The sequence below is a fragment of the Sander lucioperca genome, chromosome 4, assembly GCF_008315115.2.
Source record: "Sander lucioperca isolate FBNREF2018 chromosome 4, SLUC_FBN_1.2, whole genome shotgun sequence".
In the NCBI taxonomy this organism is placed as follows: Eukaryota; Metazoa; Chordata; class Actinopteri; order Perciformes; family Percidae; genus Sander; species Sander lucioperca.
The window spans coordinates 15,155,772-15,167,797 of NC_050176.1; the positions used below are offsets into that span (position 1 = coordinate 15,155,772).

Genomic DNA, 12,026 nt, shown 5'->3' on the forward strand with positions numbered 1-12,026 from the left:
AAAATCAGCATATTTGTGAAAAAAACAATTGATAGGCTACCTTAGTGACTACCTTTAGTCACTAAGGTAGCCATCCACAGATAGTTAATCCTAGAATTCACTGTGCCACATGTTTAAAACATGATTTATAAAATCATGCCAACAATTATTTTAAAAGCTTAGTATTATATCCACTAAAAAGGTATGTATAAAAGATTTAGGATGCTCACACGTTTTTGTAGCCCCAGTTTAATATGCAACTTAATTTTATACATAATATATATATACGTAATATATGTAGGGGTCCTTGGCTGATCTGTCTCCCTCAGTTAAGGGGTCCTTGACTTAAAAAACAAACATTGAAGACCCCTGCTCTACATGGTTCAGAGTGTCCTGACATTAATGAAGATAGCTTGGCGCTTGTATAATGACTGTACAGCAAACAATCATCTCCTACTAAAACATAATTTTGTAAAATTCTCTCCGTGTCTCCATAGTCAAACTCCTGAGGTTGTTCATCTAGAGTTTGTGTAAAATGGCGGGGACATATAAAGGGCAATAGACATGATATATATTCTCAAAATTAAAAAAGAAAGTGGTGTAGAGAATCCAGAGATCACAGTACTTTGCACCAATACTAAAATGGCTATTTTTTGTGGAAAGCTTGTTTTCTGAAGGAAAAAAAAAAAAAAAAAAAACTTTAAAAAGTTCTTGGTTTTACTACTTATTAGCCATGCAGATAAGATTTACTTTCCTAGTCATGGCTGGCCTATAATCGAGAAATATACTTTTGAGACAGAAATAGGCTATAAAATCTTTTACACTGACGAGATGAGACATTTTTTCCCACAGGTTTGCCTAGCTGCTATAGATCAAATTTACCTTTTTAATGACTTCTTTGGTCAAGCATTGTTTCCTTGGTCAAGAACAAACTTTTAATCTCAAATGTATTGTATGTGTAGTGTAATGTCTTGTTTGTCTGCAGATAACAGATACAATATTTGCATTATGAGCATTGAACCACAAATGTGGGCACAACAAACTACAGTAATTTGTCAAGTTCAAGAGAGTCTTTATTTAAACTTGGGTAAAATTAAACCATCTTTACATCAAGTATGCATATTCAGCAGTATGTACAAGCTTGCACGTCCTGTTGAAAAAGACAAGACATCTAAAATAGATTTATAAAAAAGGAGTAAAAACACAGGAAGAATGTGCATGATGAAGACGTATAAACATGGTCCATTTCTCTACATACAGACGATAAAAACAGACAAAACTAGAGAAGTAGACCAGAGAAGTGTTTTCCCCCCATCCACAGAGCCAGTCTGTCTCAATCGCCACCACACATTTGTCCGCTCAGCTTTAGGTTTAAGATAACGCTTGATACATGAACAAACAAACAAACAATCTGGGAAGAAGGTTTCAACTTCAAGAGGATTTGAACACCTGACATCCATCTTTTTCCTCCTAGTCTCATTTAAACATACAGGGTCAACTCGTCTGCAGCCATTTTAAGATTATGTCGGCACAAACGCGTTTGTCAAGATTAAGGTTCATCAAGAAAGTTAACTAACAGTTTCTGTTAACAGCATGAAAAAAAGGATAAAAATGCAAACTTGAAAATGCAGGATAATTTAAGGGTCTGTTCCGTCCTCCGAGCAGCTGGCAGACAGGAAGAGGTGAGGCGGTGATTAAAGACAAGACGGTGATTGAAGGTGTGGCGTAGGGTGGTCTAAGTTGCGGCGGTGGAAGGCTTGCTGTCCAGCAGTTTCTCCACCATGAGCTTGGCGTAGCGAATGCGGCTGGCCAGCTCCTTACTGCAGCCGAACTCCTCCAGCAGAGACAGCTTGTACGTGCGGAACTCTCGCTTCTCGTCGATGTAGGTCACGGCGCCCATCAGCGGACACAGGATCAGCTTGGTGTGGTCCTGGTAGAGAGGGGTCAATGAAAACAGGTTCAGAATGCGTGGGCAAAATTCAGCTAATGTAGGACGTTTTAAGGCCCGGAGACACAGAACCGATAATCGGCCGTTGGACAGTCTGGCGAGGTCAGTGACTCAAGTCTGTTCCGTGCCGTCGTCCGTCCGAGGGGCAGTCGTCCTTCTTTTTGGCCGATTTGACATGTATAAATCGGCGGGGCGGGCACTGCCGGCAGTCGGACACCAATGACCCATCTGATTGGTAGAGTGCTAACCCGGAAACGGGGAGCGGAATGAGCGTGACTAGAGTCTCTCAAAATCTGACGAAAATCTTTTAAACTGACCTTTGTTGATCTGAACTGAAGACAGATTCAGCAACTGCATGGCCTATTTCTCGCTTAAAATGTTTTCAGAAACACGTTTCGGTGAACTATTTTGGTACAATATAAGATCGCTATGACAGTCTGCCTTTGAATTTCCGGAGAAACAAGACCCACGTTTTCATTTATGGGCGACAATACAGATTAGCGCCGCCTGCTGTTATGGAGACGTATTACGTCTCGTCTCTTCGGTGTGTTCGGAGGCATTTCTTTGACCAACTCAGGGAGACTGATCAGTCCAACTGCCTTTTCTGCCGACGGTCGGCCGTCTGGTGTGTAAGCAGCTTTATATGTATTTTTAAAAAAAAAAAAAAAAAAAAAATTTAAAAAAAAAAACTGGTGGGAGAAGATTAGGGCTGGGTACTGTGACTTCGATACCGGTTCCTAAACAATACTTCTTTTTCGATGCCAATTTTATAAAAACAAGGAGTTTTTCCTGCCTGCCTCTACGACGTGCAACGTTAGACAGCCAATCACAAGCATTATTAGTTCTTGGTAGAAGCATGCTGCGTGCTTATTGGCTCACCGACGCGGATAAGATTTACTCCTCGGGTATTGAAGTTGGGCATTGAATGACGAGGCATTTTTCGATACTTTAAAAGGCAATGCGGCCACCTAAAAAGCATTGAATTGGGTAGCGAGCCGTAGAGGAGATGTAGTGTGCATCTAACCTGGAAGAAGTTGATCTGAACGGCGCCGTTGGTGAGGTGCAGGACGATGGCGCTCTTGGTCCTGAACCAGAGGGAGAGGTAGGGCAGCCGCGCCAGCTCGTCCCCATCCCGCCGAGCCATGTTGGCGCCGGCCTTCAGCAGGTGCTCGCTCATGTAGTTGCGGAAATATTTCAGCAATGTTATCTAGAACGGGGAAAAAGAGGACAAGTACGTAAGAATCCCCATCATGATCATCAAGTGTGATGTGGCGTTAAAGAAAAGGAAGTGGACGGACTGCGTGACTTGGAAAGCATTATCTCTACAAATTACAAAATGTCGTCCAAGGTTTGGGAAGTAAATGTAAAGTGGACTACTGACCTTCTTGTTGAGAGCGGTAGGGTAGGAGCGCACGCTGAGGTAGGATTCAGCGGCCGCCTTGTCAATGTACTGCAGACTGTCTCCGTCAGCGTACATGATCAGTCGCGTGTAGTCGTTGAACAGCACGCCCACGCTGTTGTCACAGAGCTGGTAACCTGGAAATACACATTTGAAACTTGATTTTAAAAAAAGAAACTTAAAATTACATTTGTTTTTTTGAAGAATTTTTAACGGTTAAAAATGAAACTCGCCAGCGCTCTCTGTAACTAACTACGTAATGCCACCGCTGTTTCTAAACTACCTAAAACCAGGGTTCATACACATTTTAACCAATACTTTTTTGGCAAATTTCCATGACTATGTATTCCTGAAAATGTCAGTCGACATTATACAATAAGAATACAAATCTGTGTTAAAGTTTACCCTCAGAGGTTTAACAATAAAATGAAGGACAATGTATGTGGTTCATAGTGGGAGTCGTAATATCTCGCCCCGAATAGAACGTTGAGGTTAAGACAACGTGAAAATACATTTATTAATCACATATTATGCAGTGTTAAAAAAAAATCCATGACTTTTCCAAACCTTTCTACGTCTTTTTATGTTTCCAAAATCTTTCCAGGCCTGGAATTAGCATTTTTCAAATTCCATAACTTTTTCAAAACATATGAACCCTGTAAAACATACATTTGGCACTTCACTACAGCCATTTCCTGTTACTTAACAACCTTTCTTAAATGGCACAGTTTGACATTTCATAGCAGGACACTGATGGCTGCATTCCATTTTGGTGTGTAGGTTTCAGGGCCCTGGTATTGTACACGCTGGCTCACTTAAAAACGGAACAGAGCCACCGTTAATGATACCAGTTACACCTGTGCTGTTCCTGCCATTCCAAGACAAAATGTCAGCAGTGAACAGGGTTTCTGCAGGTTTCAACACGTCAAATTTAAGACCTTTATGAATGAAACTGAAGGCCTATATCACGACATAAAGGCACAACGAAATACAGAGTCACAAAAGTACTTGCAAAGTAAATAAAATCATTAAAATTCAATAAAAGCGACACTGAATAATAATGATCTGCACATATACAGCAAAATATATATGGACTAGCGAAAGAAAGAACACCACGGGGTGAAAAAAATGTCAATACGCGGTAGCGTTACATGGACGTAGGAAAATTTAAGACCCTTTTAAAATTATTTAAAGTGCTCATATTATGCTCATTTTCAGGTTCATAATTGTATTTGGAGGTTGTACCGGAATAGGTTTACATGGTTTAATTGTCAGAAAACACCATATATTTGTTGTACTGCACATTGCTGCAGCTCCTCTTTTCACCCTGTGTGTTGAGCTCTCTGTTTTAGCTACAGAGTGAGACATCCCACTTCTGTTCCATCTTTGTTGGGAGTTGCACATGCGCAGTAGCTAGGTAAGGACTGCTAGCCAGCCAGAAGCAGAGGATGAGGGCGTGCCACGCTAGCAGCTAGGCGAGCATTATAATGTGTTACGGAAGTAAAGGCTGGACTACAATAGAGCTGTTTGGAGCAGTTTGTGAACAGTGTTTTCTGTTGGAGATGGTAAGTCCCTTTGGGGTGGACTTTGGGCTTTTTCACTTTGTAAACCTATAAACATGCACAAAAAAGATATAACACAATAAAGGAAAGGGAAAAAGCCAAAAAGCATAATGAGCTCTTTAAGACCTAAAACAATACTTTTACGAATTTGACTTTAACGCCTAAAATTTTGAAATGTTACACTTTTTAGACCCCGTGGAAACCCTGTGAGACGGTCCGTTACCTACATTTGACAGTAAACATTATAAATAGCCAAATTAGTTTTTGTAATGTCCATAAGAACAAAAATTGTTGAATCGGACATAAGGTTAAAAAAAAAAAAAAAAAAAAAAAACGTCGAGCTGGCAGATGGACGTGGGAACCAATCCTTACCTAGTCCATATTTGTCAGAGTAGTCGACCCATTTGCTGATCCAGAAGATGGGAATACATGCAGGATCCTCTGCCTCTTCTAGAAAAACAAATTGAACAAAAAGATATTTGTTTACAATGTTGACACAGACAAAGATTATTCAAACGTCTAAAATGTGCTACACTGATACGAAAAAGGATTCGTCGACTAAACTGAAGACTCTGCACTCACCTTGGCAGATGACCGCCTTCTCAGAGGGCTTGGCAGCAATGATGCTGTTGAGCTGATGCAGCATGTCTTTCAGATGGTTTTCTGATGGCTCAGGCTCCCTACACAGAATACACAAGTCACAACAGTTATTACATCAAAAGGATTCAAGTAAGTTGTGAGCACTCCTGTCTAGGGCTGGGCGACACGGAGAAAATCAAATAGAATCAATCAAATTATATCAAATTTATATATAATCATCAGTAATGTGGATTTAATGACTGCGTGGGTAAAGGTAAATATTAGAACAGCTTAGGGCTGGGCAATATAACGATATCGTGATATGAGACTAGATATCGTCTTAGATTTTGGATATCGTAATATGACATAAGTATTGTCTTTTCCTGGTTTTAAAGGCTGCATTACAGTAAAGTGATGTACTTTTCTGAACCTACCAGACTGTTCTGGCTGTTCTATTATTTGCCTTTTCCCCATTTAAGACATTATGTCCACATTACTGATGATTATTATATCTAAAATATAAGTGTGAAGATATTTTGTTAAAGCACCAATTGTCAACCCTAGAATATCACCGCAATATCGACATTCAGGTATTTGGTCAAGAATATCGCAATATGTGATTTTCTCCCCATCGCCCAGCCCTAGAACAGCTAGCTAAGAGTCTGGTAGGTTCACAAAATGACACCATTTTACTGTAATGCAGCTTGTAAAACCAGGAAAGAGACAACACTTTTTGCAAGTAAACACTGAATGAAGAAAAAACAAAAACGGGAAAAGTATTATGGGAAATTTCACAGTTTAAAAGGTGTTTTCACTGTTGATTTGTTTAACCGTTTCACGGTTTAAATGTAATAGCTGTAACATCTTTCCAAAAGCCAATGAGTAATCCTGATTTAAATATTGACCAAAATAATGGCGATCAGGATTTTTCCCCATAATTGAGCAGCCCTACTTCCATCTCAAACATTGTACAAACATCTGTCCTAATCACCTTTGCACAGGCTCGTCCTTCGTGTCCCCCTTCTCGGTCCCTGCTGGAAAGAGAAACAAAGTCATTAACACTATATCCTGTGCAGCCAAACCATTTCAGAACTGTTTAAATAATGTGTAGACAAAAAGGCTTCTTTGGTAAGAAGTAGTCAAGTCTTTAACTGCTGGGACCATTACCTTTGTTGTTGATAGCAGTCAGTGGGCGCCTCTGGTTGAGCTCCATAGCTGTGGAGGGGGCAATGGAGAACCGCGGGGGCACAGTGAGACACGTAGTGGGCAGACGTGTGGGGATGTAGCCAGACGTAAAATACTCGTCCACTTGTAGCTCAGCGATGGTAGGCCGTTGGGTGGGATCAGCCTGCAGCATCCGCTTGATGAGCGCCGACGCCAACGGGTTGATGTGCTGCAGAGTGTTGTAAATTCAGATTATGAAATTGAATGTGTAAAAAGCTCTATCTATCTATCTATCATATTTTGAAGGAACATTGTGTGCTACATTAGTCAGGCTTACCCAGGGGATGGTGTAGTTGTTCTTCTTAATGCGGTTGTAGGTCTCCTTCAGACAGGAGGTCTCAAATGGGGGCTTACCCACCAACAAAGTGTACCTGAGGGGATACAGACATGGAGGACATTGATCCGACTATGCTGAATCATGTAGAACTATTGCAATGCGTGTCCAACGTTTGTCCTGTGGTATAGCTGGTTGTAGCTCTCCCAAGAATAGGGCTGGGTACCAAACTCAATACTTTTAAAGGTACCGATCAAATTGCCGCTAAAGTATCGAGCACGGAAAAACGCCTCGTCGTTCAATACCAACTTTCAATACCTACGGTGTAAATCTCATCAGCGTCACTGAGCCAATAAGCATGCTTCTACTAAGATCTAATAATGCTTGTGATTGGCTCGCGTACTAGGAGCTGAAAAATAAAGATTTGTGCCATCATGAGTAATTTCTTCAAATTAAAATTTCATAAAATTGTTATTGAAAAAGGAACCGTTCAAGAACAGGTATCCAAGTCACGATATCCAAATATCGAAATGACTTACAGAAGGCCAGTAATGCAACTCAACTGGATTTATAGTGACGTTTTGCATTTATAGCTAAAAGAAACAACTGTAAAACAGTTAAGTGTCTACCAGGTGTGCTTGTGTGTTCAGACTTACAGTATGCACCCAAGCGACCAGACGTCCACTTCGTAGCTGTGGCCTTTCTTACAAAGCACTTCGGGTGCAATGTAGTTGGGCGTCCCACACAAGGTCTTCTTCCTCTCGCCATCAAACTCGATCTTAGTGGCTAAACCAAAGTCCCCTAGAAAAGAGACAGACAAGCTTTGGTAAATCAGCGGAGTAAAAAAAAAAAAAAAAAAGTCTTTATGTGTGAACATCAAGGACATAAATGTTTTTAATGTGCCATTTTCCCTATTAAAAACGTATTTGCGTTTTGGTCCTTGGAAATTTCCCCACCAGTCAATGGAAACCACTCATCCAGGAAGTATGCCATATTCCCGTGAGGGCTGGGCCCTAACCATTTATGACTGGACCATCAGGTTTGTTTGTGAGTCTTGATAAATGTTACTGCTATGTATTACCCTTCTCAGGTATGGCAAGAGGATTGGAGTCAAATCATATGCAATTTAACGGAGCAAATTACCTATCTTGACCTCCATGTCATCATTAAGGAAGATGTTGCCCAGTTTCAGGTCTCTGTGGATGACTCTGTTGCTGTGCAGGTACTGGACACCCTTGAGCAGTTGGGTCATGTAGTAGCGAGCTTCTGGCTCAGTCACAGCCTTACGACGCTTGTGCAGCTCCAACAAGGACTGAAATGGAAAAAGAAAAATGGATTAGGCGAAGAAAACTAATGAAACACTTAAGACCAAGTTAGTCTAACTCATTTTCTTGCTGCAAGACTTGACATGGCCACCATGGCAATAATGCAGTGTTAAGGAGGAGTGTTGACTGGACAAGTCAATTCAAAGCAAATATTTAGGAAATGACCATGGCAGCACAAAAAAAGGGGGAAAAGGTCAGCAACGATTAAGGATTTTTGTATACCAACTGGTAAAACGTTACGTTTAAGGACTTTAACCGACCAGTTCAAAACTCCCTTGGCTTTTCTTGCAATTTAAGATACCTCTACTTGGACTGGTAACGTTAGGACAACGGAAGAGACCGCCGTGATGACCGTTGGTCCTGAGAAGTGTGTTCACTAGAGAACGCATGCATTTTCTCATGACACTCACCCTTCTCCTGCAGATTTCCAGAACAACAAAGACAAAGTCATCGTCTTCGAAAAACCCGTGGAAACCCACGACGTTCGCGTGGTTGAGACTCTTGTGAATGGCAATTTCGGAGGTCATCTTCTCCCTCTGGTGCTGCTTCAGAATGAGAGACTTGGGCACGATTTTACCAGCGAAAACCTGCTTCGTCTCCATATCTGTAATTTCGTAGCATTTGGCGAAACCACCTTTTCCGAGGAATCTTCCCCTCGCGTATCTCCTCGAGGTGCGTGGGTCAACCAGAACATCTGGGATTTCTTTAAGAGGAGCTGATTTTGGGTCGACATGTGCCGACGGATTCGCCGGCTTCGCGATACCTGCACTCATTTTGTGCTCTTTAAAAGAAACGTTTAAAACTCTTCAGCAGTCGAGGTATCGATAATTTCTGCAAGGGTCAAACTATTGTTAACCCTACCTTAACCGACGTTAGTTTAGCCCTGGAAGCTAGCTTGCTGCCATACACTTGTGAATTCAAATCAAAACTAACGTTAACCACCTTTGAACGCGAACGTTATTCAAACATTTGATTTAACGATAAAAAATGTAGTGCATGCGAATCTCAAGATTAAAAAAACCTGAGGCAGACATGAAACTAATCGCCAAACTAGTCCCTCGGTGACTGCAGCGTTACTCCGTCCTGCCTTTTGACAACAGTCTCTGGTACAAATTTAAAATGCTGCCTCGGTCGTTACAGCGCTCTCTGATTGGTCCGCTCGATTTGAATTCCAAGGCGGTGCAGCAAAGCATTGTGGGAAGATCAGTGCAAAAATAGCCAATCACTGAACGAGAAAGCCATATTCTGCGATGTGATTGGCTGAATGTCGGTTGCTGGTCGCTCATCGTTTCTGAAACAGAGTACTGACGGGAAATGTAGTCGGAGTGGGATTTAAAAACAGTTGTCGAGAACAAATTAATGTTGGTTTACGTGGTCATTTAATGTTTGAAGAGAAAATGTTTTTGAATTATTTACTTAACTAAAAGTAAATTCCTCAATGTTGCTATAACAAAAACGTCCACATTTAACATTTAACTTAAGTAAAACATTGTATTACAAAATGTAGGCTAAGTGACTATCAAAAGTGAAAGCAAGCTACTCTTTCTGAAGAGTACTGTGCTATCTAGCTTAGCCTACTGGTTATGGTGGACTGCAACTAAGTAAATTTGGTCAAGTGCTCTACGTCAGTACAATTTTAGGTATACTTTACTATTTCCATTATATGCTAGTACTTTAGGTTACTCCCTATGGTACCACTATATTTCAGTAGGAAGTATTGTGTTTTTACTCATTTATTTGACAGCTAAGTACCATTTACTTTTCAGATTATAATTCTATATACTGTATAAAACCTGTAAAATGATGAGTTTATAAAATGTCAATCTACCCAACAGCAGTAGGCTATATAGAGTAGTTACATTATGGACCTCAACAACTACAACAATAAAAATGCTGCTAACTTGCATCACACCAGTGTGATCCTCTGATCCAAACATATCAGCCAATATGTAATAATATATCACGGCCAGTCTCAATCTGCCACTAGAGTTTTATGTTTGAGAAGAAGGCTACATTTTGCTGATCTGTACTTTTACTTAATTTGACTTTTAAATACAGGGCTTTTACTGGGATTTGAATACTTTACATTGTGCCATATGTGGTATAGGTAATTTAACTTAAATAAAATATAGCCTACTTATTCCACAACCACTGGTTTTAAAAAAAAATACAGTCGAAAAGATCAAATATGAGGCTTAGGTATTGATTTGTTTTCTTGTCAGTAAGGGGCAGCATTTCACAAACTACATGTGAAGGGTGCACGGTTACACCCAAAGAAGGCTACTGCGCCTACTCCTATCTAAGATATCTATTAACTCACTGGTATTACCATGCCTTGTGGTGAGTTCTATTCCTACTCCAATTACCATCATTATTTTCAGTAGCAGCCTACTACTACTCTACATTCTGCAATTGAAAATAATCATTATCGTAGCGTCATACCTAGGTTAGAGCAGACTGTAACTGCTGAGGAGACTCAGGTCCTTTGTGGTGCAGGGGCCTCTACTGAGGACCTTGTATGACTCTGTGGTTGCATCCACAATTTTCTATGGAGTGGTCTGCATTGCGGTGGCAGATAGGAAAAGACCTGGCAGGCTGATCAGGAAGACTGGGTCTGTTCTCAGATGCCCCCTTGACACTGGAGGTGGTGGGAGACAGGAGGATAGTGGCTAAATGATCTTCCATGGAGAACTCATCCCAGATCCCACCCATGCAGGACACTCTGAAGGCACTGAGCAGCTCCTTCGGTGACAGGCTGCTGCACCTGCGCTGCGTGAAGCAGAAATACCGCAGGTCTTTCCTTCCTGTCAGACTTTACAATCAGCACTGCTCCCAGTTGACCACATGGACAAAACACACACACACCAGGACTGATAAACTGTGCAATAATGTGACTATGTGCAATACTGTAAATACAACTATTTATTCTCTTTCTTATACAGATTTATTGTTTATCTTTAGTGTCTTTTTTGTAGTTTTCTATACTATCCATTGCTGCTGTAACAATGTGAATTTCCCCCTTCGTGGGATTAATAAGAGATTTTAGTGGCCGGTTAGCTCATTTGGTAGAGCAGGCACACACGTGTAGAGGTTTATTCCTCGTCACAGAAGGTCCAGGGTTTGAGTCCGACCTGTGACAGTTTCCTGCATGTCTTCCCCCTCTCTCTCCCCTTTCATGTCTGAGCTGTCCTATCATTAAAACCGTAAATGCCCATAAAAAGAACCTTTTGAAAAAAATCATAATAAACTAGCAAACAGGGTGCCCATACAGAAAGCTTATGAATGTAAGTTCTGCTGAAACCTGTGCTGATCAAATATCATGCACTGTATATATTTAATTCAATTGCACTTCTATTTTTGTTAATTGTATGTCTTATTTTTTTACTTAATGTGTGACCTTTATGATCTTTTAAAAAATAATATTCCTGTTTCCCTATTTTTTTTTATTTAAGTGACTGAGAAAACTGCAAAAACTCCACATGCTTGTATTATGAACCTCTGCAAATTGCAGTTGTGATGTTATTTTAATTTTTTTTTACTACAGCACTTATACAGTACCAGACTCATTCTTTTTATTTACATCACTCCATTTGGTGAAAGATGTGGTTGCACTCAAACAATATATTTTAAATGTGTAATCCTGCAGCAACATCATTGGCATTTAAAAAATCAAAACCAAAACAGATCTAGTGTGTCCTCTTTCATCAGCAGCTATATTAATATCTTCTTCCTTATT

The 12,026-nt window shown here is 40.5% G+C and overlaps 1 protein-coding gene across 2 annotated transcripts; it reads right to left on the reverse strand.

Moving 5' to 3' along the window:
• Positions 1-1,034: 1,034 nt before the first annotated feature.
• On the reverse strand, positions 1,035-9,443 carry plk1 (polo-like kinase 1 (Drosophila)). Of its 2 annotated transcripts, none has more exons than XM_036000851.1 (11): positions 8,701-9,443; positions 8,109-8,277; positions 7,622-7,766; positions 6,969-7,062; positions 6,635-6,860; positions 6,459-6,498; positions 5,471-5,568; positions 5,261-5,338; positions 3,309-3,463; positions 2,952-3,134; positions 1,035-1,909 (listed from the first exon to the last, which is right to left on the reverse strand). In XM_036000851.1, exons 1-11 carry the CDS (start codon positions 9,061-9,063, stop codon positions 1,715-1,717), a joined length of 1,746 nt encoding a protein of 581 aa, XP_035856744.1. In that variant the 5' UTR covers positions 9,064-9,443; the 3' UTR covers positions 1,035-1,714. The 2 variants fall into 2 exon arrangements, with proteins under 2 accessions (XP_035856744.1, XP_031145352.1); XM_031289492.2 differs by having other exon boundaries at positions 6,459-6,501; positions 8,701-9,441.
• Positions 9,444-12,026: the final 2,583 nt, after the last annotated feature.

Bases quoted from the DNA above. Each gene is read 5' to 3' on its own strand.
- plk1 (XM_031289492.2), bottom strand. From the start codon at position 9,063: ATGAGTGCAGGTATCGCGAAGCCGGCGAATCCGTCGGCACATGTCGAC. The intron at 8,278-8,700 runs GTGAGTGTCATG...TTTCCATTTCAG, and splicing joins TGGAAATCTGCAGGAGAAGG to TCCTTGTTGGAGCTGCACAA. The intron at 5,339-5,470 runs GTGAGTGCAGAG...TTGTTTTTCTAG, and splicing joins GAAGGCGGTCATCTGCCAAG to AAGAGGCAGAGGATCCTGCA.